The following is a 22,375-nucleotide window of genomic DNA, read 5'->3' as shown; positions in this document are numbered from 1 at the left end:
GGAAAAAAAAAAAGAAAACAAAGGAAAAAGAACATCTTTAAGAGCAAAGGACTGTGTGTTTCGGATGCATAGATTCATCAGGGACTGGAGTCCTTTGAGTGACTGAGTCCACTCAAAACATGACGCAGGAATCTCCTGCACATTCCAGGCAAGCTGTTTAGTCCAGTCTCCTCTTGAATGCTCTAGTAACAGGGACTATTCCACAAGGCTGCCCATTCTAGTGTTGAAATAATTATCTAGAACAACTCCATACTATGATTTGATCTGTTTCATAGATGTACACTATTCCTCTTCTACTTAAAAGTCCTTAAAATATTCAAAGGTTACTATCATCGGCCCACTGAGTTCTCTCTTTTCCAGACTAACTCACTGGCTCTTTGAACCATTTCCGCTGACTTGATCCTAAATCATGTTACGTTAGAAGGTCACTTTAAGGTTTCCTCAGACGATCTTAGAAAAGTCTGTTTGGAGCTTTTACATATTTGAGAAGTGGGATAATTTAAGGAGGGACACATTCATTAACAGGAGACCAGAACATAATCTAGAAGGAATCGTTTTGATAGCTGGGTTCTGTGTAAAGATTTCTGGTAAAAATGGTTAAGAAGCAACAGGGAAAGCAAACTGTGGGAGCACTAACTTCTGCTTGAATGCTCTACGGAGGAAAAGCCTTTTGGAGCAGGAAGCTTAGGGGGAGGGAACTTTCTCATTTCCTCACTGAATGACAGCAGACCCTGCCCACCTCTTAAGCCTGGTCTCCTACCACCTTTCCCTTCCCTTACTGCGCATGTGTCACACCAGTGTCTTTGTGTTCCTCGTATGAGTCAAACATAGCCTGCTTCAGAGCCTTTCGATTTGTTATTTTCTCTGCCTGGAATGCTCTCCCTCCAGATCCTCACATTGTCCAGGTCTCAACTCCAATATCTTCTCAACCATCAGAGCCTTCTCTGATTCCATTATTAAAGTAGACCCCACTGTAGCCAATTTCTACCATAATATCCTGATTAATCCACGTATAGCACTTATCTTGTTTGTTTAGCCAGTACTGTTTTACCTCCTTTTCCCACTAGAATGTGAGCTCCGTGAACTCTGGAAACTTACCTGTTTGTTCTTCGCTGCATCTCCAACATTTAGAACTCTATGCCTATCATAGAGTCAATGTCTAAGAAACATTAGTTAAAGGAATGAATGATTAGCTAATGAATGACCAGTTACAGGAAAGAATGAATGAACAGACAAATGAAGTTAATAAAGCAACATACATTTTGAAATGGCTGGGCTAAAATTGAGTTGACCGTACTTCATTTGCTTGGAAGCCAAAGAGTTCTGGACTTGAGGAAAGAATCTTGTTTACACCTTGCTGAATATGTTAAAACTAAGAATGACATTTTTTTTCTGTTTTCCTCAAAGAAATGCAGTTGGTGGGAAAGCTGTGTTTTTAATTTTCAACACAAGATGGCGCTGTTTTTAACTGTTAGCAAGATTTTCTTTTTTTTTTTTACTTAAGCTACAGTTCTGAACGAGGCAGTTGTTACCCAGCAATTTCATATCCACTTGTGATATTTTTGTTACGTTTGAAAAGTGTATGGTGTACTCTGCTAACACGGAAATTGTCCCTGAAGATTTTAGTAATATAATATTGCTTGCAGTTGTATCAAATTATCACAAGCACCTTGATGATCACAGCCTCCCCCAAGAGAACTTGGGCATATTTAGGGTGCTGAAATACGCTTGCCGCTCTGCCTGTGTATTTATCTTGACTTCAGCCTAGTAGTCCTCATATTAGTCATGACCCCATAGCAGCAAAATGTGCCCTAAACAGTGCCCACGTATATGCAGATCTTGATATACACAGATCTGTATTGTGGCTATGCTCCTGTTCACATCTTTATCTTAATTGGAAGACAGAAGGCTAACTCAGTTATCAAGGTATGACTTTTTATTCTAAGTGTTTTAGTATATTATTCTCTGTCAAAAGCTGGCACATATGTGCTAATCTCTGAGTCTTTATAGATTTCTCTGTTGAGAGGGAAAAAAATTAATTAAGATTCCTTAATATTATCTAATAAGTAAACTTTATGAAACCCAATAATCTAGGCTGTTTTGTTCCAGACAGAATTCTGACCCACTTATGGAGTTGTCAGGAGAGTCTCTTTACATGTTCGTTATGAATTTTTTTAAGTTATTGAATAGTCATTATACTATAATATTTGAAATATAATGCATAGCTCCATTTTAGCTGAATAAAAACAAAGATGAATGCTGTGTATTATGTGATTGAGGAATTTTATTTGTAGCCTTATATTAAAAGATTTAAATTATGTATTAGTAGGATGTGGATTTCCAATATTAGGCACCATTATGGAAATATGACTTACACATGCACCAGTGTGCTTCAGGATATGATCAGACTATATCTCAGAGAAGATTCCGTGAGTATAAATCAGAATTCTTAGACTCCTGTTTGCTTCTGAACCATGATAGGGATTCCCATGCAAGAGCCCATATTCGAATGAAAGCTTGTCACACACTTCTCAGGTATGCTTGGCAGGAGACCTCTCATGACTTTGATGAGGACGACTGTCTTCCAAACAAAAAGAAAGAAGAGCTCTTTGAAAACATGGAAACACAGAAGAAACACAGGTGAAAATTTCCGAGGGATTCCTGTTAGAGATTTCTACCTGGTTTTAGTGTTGCTCACTTTGGGGCAAAAATAACCCTGAGGGTTTGCATTACTGTTGGCTTCTGTTTACATCATTTCTGTCTTGTGTTTTTCACTGAAGTATTTGTGGGAAAGTCTTTCTCCCTTTAGCTTATTTTGTGCCATGTAATTAATTTCTTGTTTATGGGGATGTCTAACCTATTAAACAGTAAGCTCATGCACTTCATGCACTTTTGCCTCCTGAGAACTGAGCACAGAGCCTATATATTTGTTGAATGAATATGTAAATGATCTTATGAATAAACATGTAAGATGCCCTGATGTCTTAAAAAAATTAGTAAAATCAATTTCTTCCTTTGTAATTTTAATTTTTTTCTGGTCAATGTCCAATGAAGTGACAGGAATCTTTTGTACTTTGTATTATTCCATGATCTTTAGATATTTGTTTAACATTACAGCAGTTTATATGAATGGTTTTGGCACATCAATATTTATCATTAGTCCATGCACATAGTAGAAACTTAAAACATGCTTATAAATTAATTAAATTGTGAATGCATTGTGATCTTTAATGTTTAATAAATCTGCTCAACACCTTACCATCCTTAAGTAAGAGTTTCCTTTAAATTAACTTATTAGTGTTATTTCTTTTATAATCTTTTATGAGTTGTTAGGGAAAATTGAAAACCTTGGAGAACAGTATTTCATTTGCTGGGAATACTGTAGATAAGAAGAGAGAAACAATGATGATTTGAACTCCTTCATTTCTTTCTGTTCTGATTCTATATCCTCCCTTTCCTTCTCCTCTTTTTCCTCTTTAATTATCTCTTCAACTGAATTTCATTTTTCTTTGCTGGTGCATTTCTCAAATTCTCTTGGATAAACATTTATTTCTGTTACAAAATAAGCTCACAATTCTACTTTCTATATTGGCCTGGCAGTGCAAGTCAAATAGCATTGCTGCTGTCCTGATGATGATGTCTCACCATTATAAGTGAATTTAGTTCACTGTGGGTCTCTCCACAGAATTTGCAATCTCTAGCACAACAAGTGCATGGTACATTTTTTTGCCACTAATGGGATTTTTTTCATTTCAGTCATTCTCTAAAGCACAGTCAATTGCAGAAGCTTTGCCGCCAGCAGTTCAAATACAGAGATGGGCATATTATAAGCCATGCCACTCCTCAGCTAGTCTTGGGGGTGCAAGGTCCCAACCTGCATTCAGGCATGGAGGTGGTTTTGGTAGAAAAAAAAGTGAATGATAGTCATCAATGCTGGATGCACAAGGAAGACAGCAGGTAATCCCAGTCTATTTGAGGATTAATATACCAAAAGGTGAATGTGAACCTAGATTTTGAACGGTTCCCACAGAGCAGCCAGAGCAGGGGTGTACTTGAGGACTTCAGATTCTTCTACTTAATGTTACCAGTAAGTTTTTATCCAACTCAAGGAAGAGAAAGAGTGTAATCAAATGTAAATACTCAGTAGTATACCCACAACTTCTCCATTATCAATTCAGATAAAAAATGTGAAATCTGACTTACTAGGTTTATAGTTTTAACTGGCCATTGAAGTCAAGAGAAAACTAAACTGTCATCTACTTTTATTTTTATGACTTGAAGGGACCGAGTAAGAACTCTAAAAAGTGCCCATTTAAAAATTTGTGCAATGCTTTTCATTAACTTCATCTCCTGCTCCTCCTCACATGCATGGCTTCCCTCCCTCCCCTGCTTCCATCAAAGAACCAACTGATATGGCCTCAGTTCTCACAGTGAAAAGGAATTCTTGTCTAAACAAATGTATCAACCAAATCCAATATGGATCCAAATTCAAGTAAACCAATGTAAAAAAAAGATTATTTCTTGGTTAATAAGGAGAAATTTTAAAGAGTCTGGGTGCCAGGTGATACGAAGAAGTCTTCTCAATTTTGTTGGGTGTTGTAAATGGTTTAGTGGGTTATGTTAACAAAAAGAAGAAAAATGCTGATCACTTGGAGATATATATATATATATATACATATATATATATATAGTATTTATAGATAAAATTAAGAGATATCTCTGATTTGCTGTAAAATATTCTAGCAAAAGCAAAAGTTTTAAAGGTTGAGAGGGAATAGATGCAACAGCAATGGAAGAATGTTGGTAACTGCTGAGTCCACGGTGGTTTCTTACTCATTTCTCACTGCTTTTGTGCATGTTTGAACATTTCTTTAACAAGAATGAAATCAACTCCTTGGTTTTCAGTTTGTTTTGTTTCAAATTCTGCCATTAGAATTATGTGGTTGGGCTCTGGGGACCTCTTCAATCTCTGGAAATACTCTACAAAATGTGTGTCTATGCACCTGTGCAGTACTTTTTTTTTTCTGGAAAAAGCTATGGCTTTCATTGGATTCTCAAAAGGTGTGTGATGCAAAAAAAGGCTTAGGAATCTCTGCTTTCAGAGATTGGTTAAGCTGCAGCAGGTGGCGGTAGTGAGCCTAGCATGGGCAAGAAATGAGCTTCCCTTACTCAGCTCACCATCTGAGATGAACAAAGCTGCCAGCGAGGAACGCTCACAGGGCTTGTTTTAGAGAGGGCTGAAAAGTCAGTTTGTAGAAAGACCTGGAGAGTGTGTTGCTTTGCCCCATTCATCCTAGCGAAACTGCCTTTGCATCAGAGAGCTAGGAAGCAGGCTCCTCTCCCTGTGAATTGTTGGCTATATGGTGCCAGAATTAATTCATTCAGTTGCACAGGGTTGTAAGGGCAGTGTTTTAGGTGCTGGTGCTTTAGCAGAGCAATATAAAAATCCCTGCCCCAGCAGAGCTAGTGCTCCCCTAGCTCTACATATCTGGAAGTTAGTGATACATCTTATCGCCCCAGCTCCATGCATTATAGTAGAGATCCCACTAAAGCCTAAGTTAGAATTTGAACATGGGTGATGAACTGGGGTGGATATGTATGGGGAATGAGAGAAGTAACCCTGAGGCAAGAGACAGCCAAGCATGAAAGGTTTAACTATGGAACACTTGGCTATTGACAGAGAGGGTGAGTTTTGAGTCCTGCTCAATGTCTGTCACTGGTTTTGCTTCTCATCCTGAGTGCTGTGGAAAAAGCAAGAGAGGGGAAGGCCATTTAAGTAAAAACATAAAGACACATTTGCCTCAAACTCTGAAACACTGGGCTAAGACCAGCACTATTTGCAAAATCTAACCACATGTAACCCAAAAGAGAGGACAGTCTTCTCTAGTTTCCTTCTACTTTCTAGAACACTGTGCAATGTTGTCACTGAGGCCTCCCCATGCAAGGCACAGAAAAGAGAGTCAGTTGGTGGGAGATGGTAGTATTGATTAATACCTGGTCAGAAACTTCTGAGACTAGAGAAGAGGTAGAGCAGTGAGCAGGAAGGGCAGTGGAACAGGATTTGCTCTTGAGCATATGGGTCACTGTACGGGGACTTTCACAAACACTTGGGTAGGAGAGGTTTTGCAGAAATCTTGATGATTGGTTGGGGGCATGACTCAGAGGAATATATGTCTTATGGCAGAAATGTGTCTGCATAGTGACAATACTTCTGATCTTTCGTCCACGTTTTCCCTTGGCATTTTCTCTTTGTTCCCTTGGCATTTTGGCTTTGTTCTCTTTCATGTAACCGGATATTGGAAACCATTTGTTCTGATAAGCTGGTGAGGCCTAAAGAATCCTGGATTGATATATATAACAGAAACCTGTAGAAAATTCCCTTTATGTGAACCATAGACTTCTGATCCTCCATATTTTTCACAGAAGTAAGTTGGTGCTTAGGGAAGCAACTGCCCATTCAGAATTTGTATTAGTAGCAGGTAGGCAGAGCAGCTCACTGCCAGTGTAACAGGAGGTACCAAGGGGCTATCACTGTGCTGAGCATTTTCTGCCATTAGTCCTTTCATTCAGTCCTTTGGGTCTTAAATTACTTTTTCATTTTAGCCTTCTATTTAAAATAGAAAATAACTAGGAAATCTGATATCTTAAGCAATTATCAGCAAAATCTCTTAAGGGAAATTATGACTGTGAGAAGGCCTTGCCGGGTCAGCATATAGTCGAGGCTGGAAGTGCAAGGAATGAGAGCAGGGCATTGGAAGAGAGTAGCAAGTTGCCAAAGACACCCTCCCTCAGCTTCCAGTCACACAGAAGAATGGCCCAGGTCAGGTTTTGAGATAATCTGACATCTTTCTCCCATTTTCACTTCTGGCACAAAATGAATTAGTCATGGCCTCTAAGAGGAAATACGAAAAAAATGCTCAGGGATAAAAATCCCCTCAGCAAGACTCAGAATTATAAAGGAAAAAACAGTGTCATGGAATTTGGAACTGAAAGACACCTAACATTTTCTGTTCTTAGTCACTTGATTCCAAGCCTAGATAAACTGAGGCTTAAGGAGATTAAGTGACTTGTATGTGCTCACACTTCAGGTTAGTGGGGGAGGCTGGGACATCACGCTAGATATTGCTGGGACACAGAGTAAGCTACCTCATTGCTGTTTGGCACAGAGGGTTTTTAGTAGAAGGTTATAAACTCAATCTTCCAACAAAATGTAAGCTCTTGAGTTATAAGCAAGTGCCAGTTGACTGCACTGTTCAAAAAGGAAAAGGCAATCCAACACTATAATAGCTGAGCTTGGCACTGATGCACAGGAGAAATTGCTGCATCTATTCTGGCAGCAAAAACATGGAGATAGCTACATAACTAATTCTGACAGGTCAGTAGGTCACTGCAGGAAATATATAATCATTCATTTATTTGAATGATACTGAGTGCCAATAACAATGGCTGAGGGAGTTAAAGACAAACTTGGAAGTGGCCCCTCCCCAAAGCTGGAGTTCAAAGCTCAGTGAAAAAGTGGGTACAGCCCACTGGGTGGCAGACAAATATGTTGGTTTCCTGGCCAGACCTCGTGTGTGGTTGCTGGGCAAGCAGGAAGCAACCCTCAGGAACATATGTGGGGGTGAAGCTGATTGCTGGGCATGTAGGCTTGCAAAGGGAATCAGGGTGCTGGTGCAGCTGAAGGTTTGGAGCATGTGATGTGCCTATCAAGAGGCCTCAAGCAGATGACCACCAGGCTAGACCAGGGGTGTGAGGGTGCCAAGGGACAACACATTCTGGGCACCTGGTTGGGGCACAGCACTACTAGATATTCTCTCTCCCAACCTCTGACCTCATGCAGTAGTCAGAAAGAGCAAGCAGACCCCTTTCTTTTGCAGTGTGCTTCCAGAATTCTTTACTGAGAAAGCTTAATATTGTGCTTACTATAGGGGAGGTGCTTAAAGGATTCACAACCACCATCATAGAGCATGTATGGAATCAGGAGGCAATGCACTGATAAGTGGCACAGAGGGGGCTCCAATCTGGTCATTCTACTTTGTAATGAATCTCATCTTGTTTTCCTAAGGACCTTTCACCTGGTGAGTAACCCAGACCTAGTGTTGGCTGTGTCTATGACTAAAGCTAGAAATGAAGTCTGCAGCTATCCAGTAATTGTTCAGGTAAGATATATATAGGCTAAAGAGTAATCATGTTCCTTTATTTAGTTAAATTCAAGTAAATTTCCATGCTTGTTGTGGAGAAAAAATGACTGTCATAGAAACCTATCTGATTCACCTGCTAAGGGGTTAACATCCAAAATACATAAAGAACTTAAATACTCCAATACCAAAAAAACAAATAATCCTATTAAAAAATGGGCAGAGGACCTAAATAGACATTTCCCAAAGAAAAAGTACAGATGGCCAACAGACACATGAAAACATGCTCCATATTGCTAATCATCAGGGAAATGCAGATCACACCACAATAAGCTATCACCTAACACCAGTCAGAATCGCCACTATCCAAAAGACAAGAAATAACAGTGTTGGCAAGGATATGGAGAAATGGGAACCCTCCTACACTGTTGGTGGGAATGTAAATTGGTGCAGCCACTATGGACAGCAGTATGGAGGTTCCTCAAAAAACTAAAAATAGAAATACCATACAACCCAGTAACTGCACTTCTAGGAATTTACCTGAAGCAAAAAACTCTGATTTGAAAAGATAAATGCTCCCCTATTTTATTGCTTCATTATTTACATAGCCAAGATATGGAAGCAACCAGAGTGTCATCAATAGATGAATGGATAAAGAAGATGTGGTGCCTATACACAATGGAATAATCTTCAGACAACATGGAGGGACCTAGAGGGTATTATGCTAAGTGAAATAAGCCAGGCAGAGAAAGACAAATACCATATGACTTCACTTATTAATAGAATTTAAAAACAAAATAAAACAAAATGAACAAAACAGCAGTAAACTCATGGACACTGAGAAGTGGTGGATGGTTACGGGGGAGGAAGGATTGGGGTGGTTGGGTGGGATAGGTGAAGGGGATAAATGAGCACAGAAATCTCAATCATAATATAAATTGGTCATGGGAATGGAGGTGCAGCATGGAGAATGCAGTCAACAGTTCTGTAAAATCTTTCTGGGTTGACAGTTAGTAACTGTACTGGTTGGGGTGAGGATTTAATAATGTGCATAGCTGTTGAACCACTGTGTCGTATACTTGAAATCAATATAATATTATGTATCAACTAAACTTCAATAAAAAAGAAACCACTCTTGAAAACCATCTTTAAAGTATTTACAGTAGTTTTGTGTATATTTCAAATTGAATATGTTCATGTAACTCTTAATTTAGTTTAATCCAGCAGATGGTGATTGTGGGCTTACTGCATGTCAGGAGCTATACTAGTTACTTAAATAAAACCCACTGGCAAGCATGAGAAATTATCTTAATAGCATTCATACAATCTCAGTGGTGGGTTCAATCAGGTGAATAGCTGTTAGATGCACATATTTTAATTTCAATGATTGGGACAAATTTAAGTTCCTCCTTACCTGGCAACTGGAGTAAACAGCACGGTCAGGGGATTCTTTCTGTAGGATGTGAGTTCATTAATGTTAATTCTGTTAAAAGACTCATTAGAAATACACTTTTAAAACATTGGAATAAAGTTGATTTACAATATTATACTGGCTTCACATGCACAACATAGTGACTCAATAATTATATACATTATAGATGCTTGCCATGGTAAGTGTAGTTACCCCATTATCATGCCAAGTACTACAATATAACTGGTTATATTCACTGTGTGGCAGTTCCATTCCTATGGCTACCTTATTTTACAGTTTGAAGTTTGTACTTCTTTATCCCCCTCATCCATCTCCCCACCTCCTTCCCTATGGTAACCAACAGTCTATTATCTGTATTTGTGGGTCTATTTCTTTTTTGGTTTGTTTGTTTCAAATTGCACATATAAGTGAAATCATAAGGTACTTTCTCTGCCTGGCTTATTTCATTTGGTATGATATCCTTTAGGACCATCCATGTTGTTGCAAATGGCAAGATTTCCTTCTTTTTTATGGCTGAGTAATATTTCATTGTGTATATGTACCACACCTTTTTTTTCCATTTGTGAAATACACTTTTAACATACTTTTGAAAATGTTCAAAATAGCAGCAAAATAATTTTTGGAAAACTCCAGAGAAGTCTGTCCTCATCTGAGTTTTGGGTAAAGACCTACAGAATTCTGTTTCCATTTTTATCATCCTCACTTGTAACCAAAGACACTGCTAGGTGGATATGTGTACTTCCTTGTTAGGAGGAGAGAACATTCAGGAACGTCCCTGCTCTGCATTTACTTTCTGTATCCTCCACATTATTTACCATCTTTCTGTTGAACAGAATATATTGTCTCCAAAAAACCTTTTTTTATTTCATGTTATTAATAGCAATAGGGTGATCCATTTTGTAGGTCCTAACTCCAAAATTGGGATATAGCACTCTGGACAAATAACAAAGCTTACTTAAGTCTTCTATCCTTATTATAAATATAGACTTAAAATTTATTCTAAGAGACATAGTATATATAACATCACATTTTTCCCTGTCAGGTGCCTCTTTGTCACAGATCACAGTGAAATTAAAACCTCATGCAGATGCAAATTTAGTACCTTAATCAGTTTCAAAAAAAAATTATAGATATGGATGTTTTCCCCTAAGGTTTCCATTTTATAAGAAATGAGCTTGATCCCAAGGTAATTTGTAGTACCTTTCAAGATTTTTTTCTTTACTGGTGTTTCATTTTATTTCTTGAAGCAATTCATTTGTGAGAAAATATTAAAGTTCAAGTAAAATAATAAAAATGAGGCATGTTAGGTTAATGTTACTAGACACACCCCCTGTTTCTTAAAATACAGTCTTTGTTTTCCATACCTTGAAGGGATGCTATATTGTCTGACCTATTAAATCAATTTTTAAGACTCATTTATTTTTCTCTTTACTCTCAATCTCTCTTTGTAAAGTAAGTGTTATTCATTATAAAGTTCCTTGAGGTGTCATGATGTTTAGTTGGAACTAATCTACTAGTTTAAATTCTCTTAAATTGAAACCACTCATTTCTTTATTTATACTTGAGCCAAGTTTTATAATTAGAAAAATAAGCTCTTTCTATTACATATAAAACTGAGTGTACTCACATTTAAAAATAAAACCTTCCTGGTAGCCAGTGAAATGTAATTTAAAATATCAACAAGCTATGATTTTTCATTTATTAAATTGATGATGTTTTGGCAAGAATGTGAGTAAAACAGGCCATTTCATATACTATTGTTGCAAGTGTAAACTAGAATAACCTTTCTAGAAAACATTTTGATATGATAAAGTTTGATATGACATATTTTTAAATGATCATATTATTTTATCAGCAATTCTACTTGAGGAAATATCAAGGATCTGTATAAAGATTCAGTTGTATGATTTTTCATTGCCATTCTGCTTATAATAAGGAAAATTTGAGCAACAATCTACATGTCTAAATATTGAGGATTGGTAAAATAAAATATCCCTAAGGTCAAATAGTATATATCCTTCAAAAAAGTTAGGAAAAGGTTCATGGAATATTGTTAAGTTAAAAAAAATGCAGTTACCAAATTATGTTTCATGATTCCATTTTTGTAAATCAAAGAATGCATAATATAAATATAAAAAATATTGCATATATGATCATCAAATATCAGTAGTAATTATTGCTGCATAGTGGATTTATAATTAGCTGTGCTTTCAGAATTGATGCAGTAAAAGTTATGACTGCTATCACCAAATAATCAACTCTCTTGTCTATTTGAATCCATATTTTATCTCTTTTTTCCAGAAATATAAGCCATATAACAATGGGGCTTCCAATCAAAAGTGGAATTACATGGAGAATATGAAAGCTTTTATGGCCTTTCATAGTACTACCCTAGATAAGGAAATCACAGCAGCAAATTATGCTGGTATTTGTACATCTTCTGTGATTAAAGAAAACATTGATCAACCAGTAAGTGTTTCCTTCCTACTGAGGGTAAAAGCAAAATAGTGGGAAATGGGTTAATTTAATAAAGCAAGAAAAAAATGTTACTAGAAAACTTCATGTTCATACAAACTGAACACGGATTTGTGAATGAAATCACTTAGATTCTGTAATTCTGGTTAGGAACAAAAGAAGAAACAATGATGTTACCCTCTGCTTATGTTGTTTCAATGGCTCCCTATCATCCAGCACCACCTGTGGTTCATCATCAGTTCCCCAGAACACACATGAGATAGGATAATCACACTACACACCCACAGGTGTGCCTGCCATACTAAATGTCAGTCCACTCCAGAAAGCATACTAAAATGCAAATGACTGTAGGTGACTTCAACTATATTACATTGTATTAAGCATAGAGCTAAGAGTGAATATACTCTAATTTCTAAAGTAAAAGATTTCTCAAGTTTGGTCCTATAATTTTTATTAGTAAGAATTACTAGATCATCTGGGGAGGGCGGAGCCAACATGGCAGCGTGAGTAGGACAGAGGGAATCTCCTCCCAAAAACATATATACTTTTGAAAATACAACAAACACAACTAGCCCTAAAAGAGAGACCAGAAGACGCAGGACAGTGGCCAGACTGCAGCTACACCAGCAAGAACCCAGCGACTGGTGAAAGGGGTAAGATACAAGCCCCGGCCCGGCGGGACCCGAGCGCACCTCCCCCCAGCTCCCGGCGGGAGAACAATAGGCAGAGCGGGAGGGAGACGGAGTCCAGGACTGCCAAACACCCAGCCTCAGCCATCCGGGCCAGAGCGCAGACACAGTACGTGCCCAGGGGGCCCTGGATACTGGGGGAACAGGGAGTAAGACCTCTGAGCGGGTGCCGAAGCTGATGCCCCTGTGACAAAGAAAAGCGGGGACATTTTGAAAGTCTTAAAGGGACAGGGACTTAACAGCTTGACGGAAACAGCCCAGGTCACAGTACAGCAGCTGGAAATTACAGGGAAAACCGGGTGCACTAACCCCCTGGGCAACAGCTCTGAGACCCCTCACGGAGGCAAACAGTCAAGCAGCCCCCCCATCCATTACCCCACGGGGCGCTGCGAAAGCAGAGAAGCAGCCTGAGACAAATTCCGCCCACAGAAAGGGAAATTCCTCCCTTCCGGCCAGGCAAGACACAAAGACCCACTCTACACGCAATTACCCAACACAAGCCACTAGGGGTCGCAGTTGTCCCAGTAAAGAAAGGCCAGTAGCAAGTGAAAATTTTGGCCCTCCCAGCTGACAGTCAATAGCACCTGTCAACATGAAAAGGCAAAAAAATATGATCCTGACAAGACTAACCCAGACAGCTTCGGCATCTGCTACATCTTCCCCTGAGAAGGAATCTGGGGAGATAGATTTAGCCAGTCTTCCTGAAAAAGAATTCAAAACAAAAGTCATAACCATGCTGATGGACTTGCAGAGAAATATGCAAGAACTAAGGAAGGAGAATTCAGAAATAAAACAAGCTCTGGAAGGACTTCAAAACAGAATGGACGAGATGCAAGAGACCATTAATGGACTAGAAAACAGAGAACAGGAACGCAGAGAAGCTGATGCAGAGAGAGATAAAAGGATCTCCAGGACTGAAAGAATTTTAAGAGAGCTGAGTGACCAATCAAAAAGGAACAATATAAGAATCATAGGTATTCCAGAAGAAGTAGAGAGAGAAAAGGGGATAGAAAATGTCTTTGAAGAAATAATTGCTGAAAATTTCCCCAAACTAGGGGAAGAAATGGCCTCTCAGACCACAGAGGTACACAGAACTCCCATGACAAGGGATCCAAGGAGGGCAACACCAAGACACATAATAATTAAAATGGCAAAGATCAAAGACAAGGACAAAGTATTACAGGCAGCCAGAGAGAAAAAAAAGGTTACCTACAAAGGAAAACCCATCAGGCTATCATCAGACTTCTCAACAGAAACCCTACAGGCCAGAAGAGAATGGCATGATATACTTAATGCAATGAAACAGAAGGGCCTCGAACCAAGACTACTGTATCCAGCACGAATATCATTTAAATATGAAGGAGGGATTAAACAATACCCAGACAAGCAAAAGTTGAGGGAATTTGCCTCCCACAAACCACCTCTACAGGGCATCCTACAGGGACTGCTCTAGATGGGAGCACTCCTAAAAAGAGCACACAACAAAACACCCAACATATGAAGAAGGGAGGAGGAGGAATAAGAAGGGAGAGAAATAAAGAATCATCAGACTGTGTTTATAATAGCTCAACAAGCGAGTTAAGTTAGACAGTAAGATAGTAAAGAAGCTAACCCTAAACCTTTGGTAACCACAAACTTAAAGCCTGCAATGGCAATAAATTCATACCTTTCAATAATCACCCTAAATGTAAATGGACTGAATGCACCAATCAAAAGACACAGAGTAATAGAATGGATAAAAAAGCAAGATCCATCCATATGCTGCTTACAAGAGACTCATCTCAAACCCAAAGACGCGCACAGACTTAAAGTCAAGGGATGGAAAAAGATATTTCAAGCAAACAACAGAGAGAAGAAAGCAGGTGTTGCAATTTTGGTATCAGACAAAACAGACTTCAAAATAAAGAAAGTAACAAAAGACAAAGAAGGACATTACATAATGATAAAGGGCTCAGTCCATCAAGAGGATATAACCATTATAAATATATATGCACCCAATACAGGAGCACCAACATACCTGAAACAAATATTAATAGAACTAAAGGAGGAAATAGACTGCAATGCTTTCATTCTAGGAGACTTCAACACACCACTCACTCCAAAGGACAGATCCACCAGACAGAAAATAAGTAAGGACACAGAGGCACTGAACAACACACTAGAACAGATGGACCTAATAGACATCTACAGAACTCTACATCCAAAAGCAACAGGATATACATTCTTCTCAAGTGCACATTGAACATTCTCCAGAATAGACCACATACTAGGACACAAAGAGAGCCTCAGTAAATTCCAAAAGATTGAAACCCTACCAACCAACTTTTCAGACCACAAAGGCATAAAACTAGAAATAAACTGTTCAAAGAAAGCAAAAAGGCTCACAAACACATGGAGGCTAAACAACACGCTCCTAAATAATCAATGAATCAATGACCAAATCAAAATGGAGATCCAGCAATATATGGAAACAAATGACAAGAACAACACTAAGCCCCAACTTCTGTGGGACACAGCAAAAGCAGTCTTAAGAGGAAAGTATATAGCAATCCAAGCATATTTAAAAAAGGAAGAGCAATCCCAAATGAACGGTCTAATGTCACAACTATCGAAATTGGAAAAAGAAGAACAAATGAGGCCTAAGGTCAGCAGAAGGAGGGACATAATAAAGATCAGAGAAGAAATAAATAAAATTGAGAAGAATAAAACAATAGCAAAAATCAATGAAACCAAGATCTGGTTCTTCAAGAAAATAAACAAAATAGACAAGCCTCTAGCCAGACTTATTAAGAGGAAAAGAGAGTCAACACAAATCAACAGTATCAGAAACGAGAAAGGAAAAATCACGACGGACCCCGCAGAAATACAAAGAATTATTAGAGACTACTATGAAAACCTATATGCTAACAAGCTGGGAAACCTAGGAGAAATGGACAACTTCCTAGAAAAATACAACCTTCCAAGACTGACCCAAAAAGAAACAGAAAATCTAAACAGACCAATTACCAGCAACGAAATTGAAGCGGTAATCAAAAAACTACCAAAGAACAAAACCCCCGGGCCAGATGGATTTACCTCAGAATTTTATCAGACATACAGGGAAGACATAATACCCATTCTCCTTAAAGTTTTCCAAGAAATAGAAGAGGAGGGGATACTCCCAAACTCATTCTATGAAGCTAACATCACCCTAATACCAAAACCAGGCAAAGACACCACCAAAAAAGAAAACTACAGACCAATATCCCTGATGAACGTAGACGCAAAAATACTCAACAAAATTTTAGCAAACCGAATTCAAAAATACATCAAAACCATCGTACACCATGACCAAGTGGGATTCATCCCAGGGATGCAAGGATGGCACAACATTCGAAAGTCCATCAATATCATCCACCACATCAACAAAAAGAAAGACAAAAACCACATGATCATTTCCATAGATGCTAAAAAAGCATTTGACAAAGTTCAACATCCATTCATGATAAAAACTCTCAGCAAAATGGGAATAGAGGGCAAGTACCTCAACATAATAAAGGCCATCTATGAAAAACCCACAGCCAACATTATATTGAACAGCGAGAAGCTGAAAGCATTTCCTCTGAGATCGAGGACTAGACAGGGATGCCCACTCTCCCCACTGTTATTTAACATAGTACTGGAGGTCCTAGCCACGGCAATCAGACAAAACAAAAAAATACAAGGAATCCAGATTGGCAAAGAAGAAGTTAAACTGTCACTATTTGCAGATGACATGATACTGTACATAAAAAACCCTAAAGACTCCACCCCAAAACTACTAGAACTGATATCGGAATACAGCAAAGTTGCAGGATACAAAATCAACACACAGAAATCTGTGGCTTTCCTATATACCAACAATGAACCAACAGAAAGAGAAATCAGGAAAACAACTCCATTCACAATTGCATCCAAAAAAAAAAAATACCTAGGAATAAACCTAACCAAAGAAGTGAAAGACTTATATTCTGAAAACTACAAGTCACTCTTAAAAGAAATTAAAGGGGACACTAACAGATGGAAATGCATCCCATGCTCATGGCTAGGAAGAATTAATATCGTCAAAATGGCCATCCTGCCCAAATAATTACTACTTGTACCATACTTTATAAATACCTGAGATACTTATGAGCCACTGGGTCAAGCCATCTTGCCATACTTAATGATTAGAAAATTACATAAAATTGAAATCACCTAATGCACACTTTAAGACCCTCCAAGACCTTCCTTACTCTGTTGCTCGCACATCTCTAAATTGCTACCTCTTCTCCTTCACCTGTTGTTTTCTAGCTCTACTGAATGATTTATGGTTGTCTAAAGGTACCATTACCATTTTGCATGTCTTTGGTTTTAACTATGTTACTTCCCTTGACCTTTTCTCCTTTGTCTGTGAGTTCATACTAGTTAGCAAATATTCTGTCAAAGAATACTATAGTCACCTTAAAAGTAATCAAGTCAGCTTGAAAAGACCCCAACCCAAAAATGAAATAATTTATACATCACTAAGAATAATGAATCAAGTGGATTGACATACATCTGATATATTCAAATATGTACATATATACTGATATCAAATAGCAATAACTTATTGATCATAATTGGATGATGCAAGGGAACTCATTAGTTACTTTGACAATTGGGAGATAAGGAATCAAGTATTTCTTTTTTCCTTTATGAACTCTACCTCAGGATAACAAAATATGATAAGGAGAAGTCTTGCTTTTTAGTATTATCCCAGGTAATAAATGAATAAGGTATGAAAAAATTGAAATATCACTGTGGTGTGAACTTTAAAAAATTAATAGATCTAGATAATGACCATTGTAGCTATGATCATTACAAAAAGAGACACAATAGATAACATATACCCCTTAATGGGAGTACATAGGACAACTTATGAAGTGCTCTTGCCCTGAAAAATCTAACTGGAGCTTAATCAAGTCCTTCATTATAACTTACGACTTACTGGAAATACAGGAGATTGAGGAGCACTTAAAAGACAAAGTCCATGTAGTTATCAAAATCCTAACTGAAAATATACAACAAATAAATTACAATAAATGAAATGATAGAAAGAGATAATAGGAGGAACATGGAGGTTAAAAGAAATTTAACAGGTATATGAACCAATTACGTATTGACCTTATTTTGATTCTGTCTCAATTGTAAGAAAGGGAGAAAGTTGTAGAAATGTGAATAATGACTGCATATTTGATTATATCAAGGTATTATTAATTTTAGATGTAAGGTTATAGGTATGATAAAAGAGCATTTATCTTTTAGAGAGATATACTGAAATATTTGAGAATGAAACGATGCATCTGGGATTTGCTTCAAAGTAATCCAGGGTAAGAAGAGAAGTGGTGTGGATATAGATGCAAAAGACCAATAATTGTTATTAATTGTTGAAGCTAGATGAAGGATAGATGGGGGCTCATCATACTTTTGTATATGATTAAAGTTTTCCAGTGAGTTAAAACTCATGATTTTATCAAAAGAGACAGGGAAGGTGGAACTGTAGAGTTGGTGGGAAAAGAAAGGAGAGTAATTATAATGACAGTTCATAGAATCTAAGCTGAGTTAACAGAGTGGTGGCATTATTGGTGTGATGTGAAATGGACAGTGAAACTGGCCCATGGGCTGAGGGCTCAGTGGGCATCTTGGAGTCTGCTTAAGAAAAGATGAACACTTCAAATACCAGAGTTTTCTACTAGATCCTTTTGTTAGAAATACTTTTTAAACTCTTTCACATGTTTTTCCTTAAACACCCTGGACAGAACCCCCATTTAACCAAGGTAGGACCATCAGTATGCTGGGCACAGTGCCATGCATCAGATGGTTGGCACGTTGGCTTTCATCTGAACTAATGTTAAAATCATACATGCAACTTATTTTCTTCAAAATAATTCTTGAAAACCATCTGCTTTCCTGTCATTTTCCTTCCTAGTATAAGAGATATAAATTAGTCATGGGGTGAAAGTACAGGATAGAGAATACAGTCAGTGGTTCTGCAATATCTTCCTGTGTTGACAAATAGTAACTACATTGTGGTGAGGATTTAATAATGCAGATAACTGTTGAATCACTATGTTGTATACTTGAAACCAATATAATATTGCATTTCAACTGTATATACATCAATAAAAAAATAAGTTAAAAACATTTTTTTCAAAAGAACATGGCATAGAAGATGCAACCTGACTCCTATGCAGTGTAAAATGGCTCTTTTTGCAAAATGAGTTCTTAAAGACTCAGATGGCCTTCTAAGGTTATTTGTTTAACTTGAATGCAGTTGCCAATTTCAATGGCTTTATCAATAACTTGCACTTTTTAGCACCAACCATAGCATTCTTCACCACCAGTCAGCTCCTCAATTTCCTGGTCAACACTAATTCAATTATTAGCTAATTTTATTTAGTGACCATCTCATGACTTTTTGGATATTTTTCCTATAGGATTTTAAAACTTGGTTGCCTTTTAGCAACTCTAAACAAAATTTAGATTCCTTTCTGTTAACTTTCTTTAAGATAGAGATAATTGTGGAAGTTGAGTATGGGTACATGGGTTCATTATGTTGTACTATTTTTGTATGTGATTAAAATATTTTATAATAAAAAAGTAAAGAAAGAACTCCTAGAGTTGATGTCTTAGTGATTATGAAACTGATACCTTTCTTTGAACCATATAATCAAAGTATTCTTTTATTTATGTTAGTCAAAAGAAAACTTCACAGTTTTCAACAATTATTTGTTCTAAATGTTTATAGTAATTCTTTGACCATCTAACACCCTGTTTCTTAATAAAATTTCCAGTTTCTCCTAAAAGATTTTTCTTATGGTTGGTTGGCTGAAGTCAGGATTCAAACAAGTTTCCTATGTGACATCTAGTTGCAGAATCTGAAATTTTCCTGTAGAAAGCCTCTTATTTGGATTTGTCTATTTACTTCCTATGACATCCTTTAATTTGTTTCTCTAGCCTCCATAATTTCTGTAAAAAAGAAGTTGGCTCTAGAGTTGTAGATTTATGTTCAGCCTTTTCTTTTTTTTACCAGAATCTTCATAGGGTTTACTGTTTATTTCATATTTATCACTTACACGGGCATACAGTGTCTGGATTGTCTGTTTTTAGTGACCAGGTATCAGTGGGCTCAGGGGATTACAATCTAATCCCACACTTAGCAATTTTCCCAATTACTTTTTATCTAGTGTTACAGTTTGATGATCTTCACCTAAATCAATTAATTTATTAAGAGTTTCAAAAGGGTCAATTTTGTCTAATTCTATTGTCTTCCCCCACATTTATTAGCTGAACTTTTAATGTAAGGAAGAACTTCAACTAGGTTCAACCTCTTCAACTAGGTATTTGATTACCCAACAATATGGTTCTTAAAGGATGGTAGAATAAATTAAATTCTTAAATCTTTCTATCTCACTTATCTGCTATGGTATAACAAACCGCCTGAAAACTTAGTGGCTTAAAACAACCACCGTTTTTTTTTTGCTCTGTGGGTCAGCAATTTGGGCTGGGCTCAAATGTGGCAGTTCTGCTGATTTTGCCTGGGATCACTAATGTGGCTGTAGTCTCTGGTGGTACATCGGCAGGTGGCTGGTCCGGTTCTGTGGGGACTGTGGGTATTAGCTGGAGGCCTTCGTTCTCCTCCAGGCCTCTCGAGCACGCTAGGTCAGGATGGCTCACATTGCTGACTCTGTTCTAGTTGCAGCCACAAGAGAACAAGCTCCGATGTGCAGCAATTTCTCCGCCTCTGGCTGCCTCCCATTTACTAATGCTACGTTGGCCAGAGCAAGCCACATGGCCTTGCTCAGATTCAGGGAAAGGAGAAAAGGAGAACGCAGTTCTATTTCTTGACTGGAGAGAAGCAGCAAAGTCATATTTCAGAAGGGCATGCCGACAAGATGGGGCAGTGTTATCATGGCCATCTTCTCCAAAACTTTGCCACACTTCCTAATGGCCAATTTTCAAAGTTATAAATTGGAGCCATTTTACTTCCAGTGGACTTCTCTAAGTTGTGGGTTTGTTTTTATTTTTTTGTTGGGTTTTTGTTGTTTCATTTCTACTTACATTTTTATTGTCCTTATGAATCCGTGGCATTTTTCATATTCAAACATATTCAGGGTATTTCAGTTGTCATTCTTGCTGTTGCTCCCAAATCGTCCCACTTTGAGCCAGCGGAGCTTCCTTCACGTTGGTTCCTGGGTCTTTCTGACATGCTTCTTTTACTTTTGAATGGTTTCTTTTCTTTCTGGACATCACAAGACATCCCTTGCATATTGTGTATTTTTCTTGCCTCGGATCTGGACCTGGCCATTCCTCCAGGAAACCCTAATTCTGGATGTAAGTTAAATTTATTCTCCTGTGAAATTTAACTTGAACTCATTCCTGGTGTTTGAGACCCTGGTTAAAATTAAAAACAGTTCAGCAAAGCATCTTGCCTCAAAAAAAAGTGTTGAATTGTCATTGTCTCTAGACTTTTTCAGTCAACAGAGTTTGGAAATTTTTTTCATGTATAATTATTAGGGAGCAAAATAATGCATTCCTGTTGAGACTTTGAATTTAGCTTTTGAGGATTATAAAAGTGATTTATTTGCATTGTAAAGTGTTCTACAAAAATGCTCTCATAATTCAGATGTGCCTACATCAAACATTTTTGTCCATCTTTTTAGGGATACTACTATCTCTCACCCACTGGAAACACAAAAACAATGCTCTGCTTGGCATGCGGACAATCCATGAGAGCAGAGAAGAGGCTGAAACAATTGCTTCCAGGACTGCCATTCCTCTGTGCCTCAGGCTCCAAGATCCAGAAACCTTTCTCACAAGGGCCTTTCAAGGTCATAAACGTGGCCAAGGTGCGTAATGAGCTGAGCTCTGCTAATACATGTGTAGCATCACTTCGGAAACTTTGATGCGTTCATTATCTGCCTTGCACTCAAGTTCATCTCCACTCATCCAATTCATCTTCCTCTGATGCACCTTTACCATTCCACCTACTTCGATTTCCTTTTCCCCATTTTAATTTAAAATACATTGTCTATTAATAGTTCGATACACTCTTTGAAGTTAATTGGGCACCTCTGCGGCTTTAATCATCTACTGACACCTTTCACTGCTCTCTGTGTTGCTTTTAGATAAGGAAGTAACTGCAAATCTTTATTTAGCGGAGCAGTTTTTTGCCCATATCCGCAGGGTAAACGCCTTTTTACTAGTATGGAACACCGGGGGGATTTGACATGTTGTTAATGACCGCTCGGGTTGGGTGCCTGAATTCACACATCCATGTCTAATACTATTAATAGCTCATGGAGAAAAAAATCTCTGCTGCTTTCCTGTGATCTTAATTTAAAATGGCATCATTAAAAAACATCCTTTCCTTCAAGTTCAGAATGAGAGGTGCTCAGGGCAGCTTACACACTTGTATAAAATGGAGCTACTCCCAAGTGGTGGAAACCTTCCCACCTGGTGCGCCTTTCAGGGCAGGCCCACCCCATTGCCAGGTCACTCTTTTCTCTCCCCTAAACCTGATCACATAGCAGGGCATAGATGGTGGGGTTGGTAGAAACAGTCACCCACCCAACTGAAACAGTGACTCTGACGGAGGAAGG

The 22,375-nt window shown here is 38.0% G+C and overlaps 1 protein-coding gene across 1 annotated transcript in view; it reads left to right on the top strand.

The window, feature by feature from the left end:
- Nucleotides 1-22,375, top strand: part of DCDC1 (doublecortin domain containing 1) — a 427,548-nt gene that overhangs the window by 380,999 nt on the left and 24,174 nt on the right. Inside the window, exons 27-31 of the mRNA XM_036891914.2 lie at nt 2,482-2,640; nt 3,757-3,957; nt 8,066-8,159; nt 11,872-12,039; nt 21,437-21,622. Coding sequence (XP_036747809.2) covers nt 2,482-2,640; nt 3,757-3,957; nt 8,066-8,159; nt 11,872-12,039; nt 21,437-21,622 — 808 coding nt within the window. The remainder of the gene's footprint in view (nt 1-2,481; nt 2,641-3,756; nt 3,958-8,065; nt 8,160-11,871; nt 12,040-21,436; nt 21,623-22,375) is intronic.

The sequence above is a fragment of the Manis pentadactyla genome, chromosome 9, assembly GCF_030020395.1.
Source record: "Manis pentadactyla isolate mManPen7 chromosome 9, mManPen7.hap1, whole genome shotgun sequence".
Lineage (NCBI taxonomy): Eukaryota > Metazoa > Chordata > Mammalia > Pholidota > Manidae > Manis > Manis pentadactyla.
Note: the sequence above shows the minus strand (reverse complement) of the source record. Positions and strands in the feature narration are given on the sequence as shown.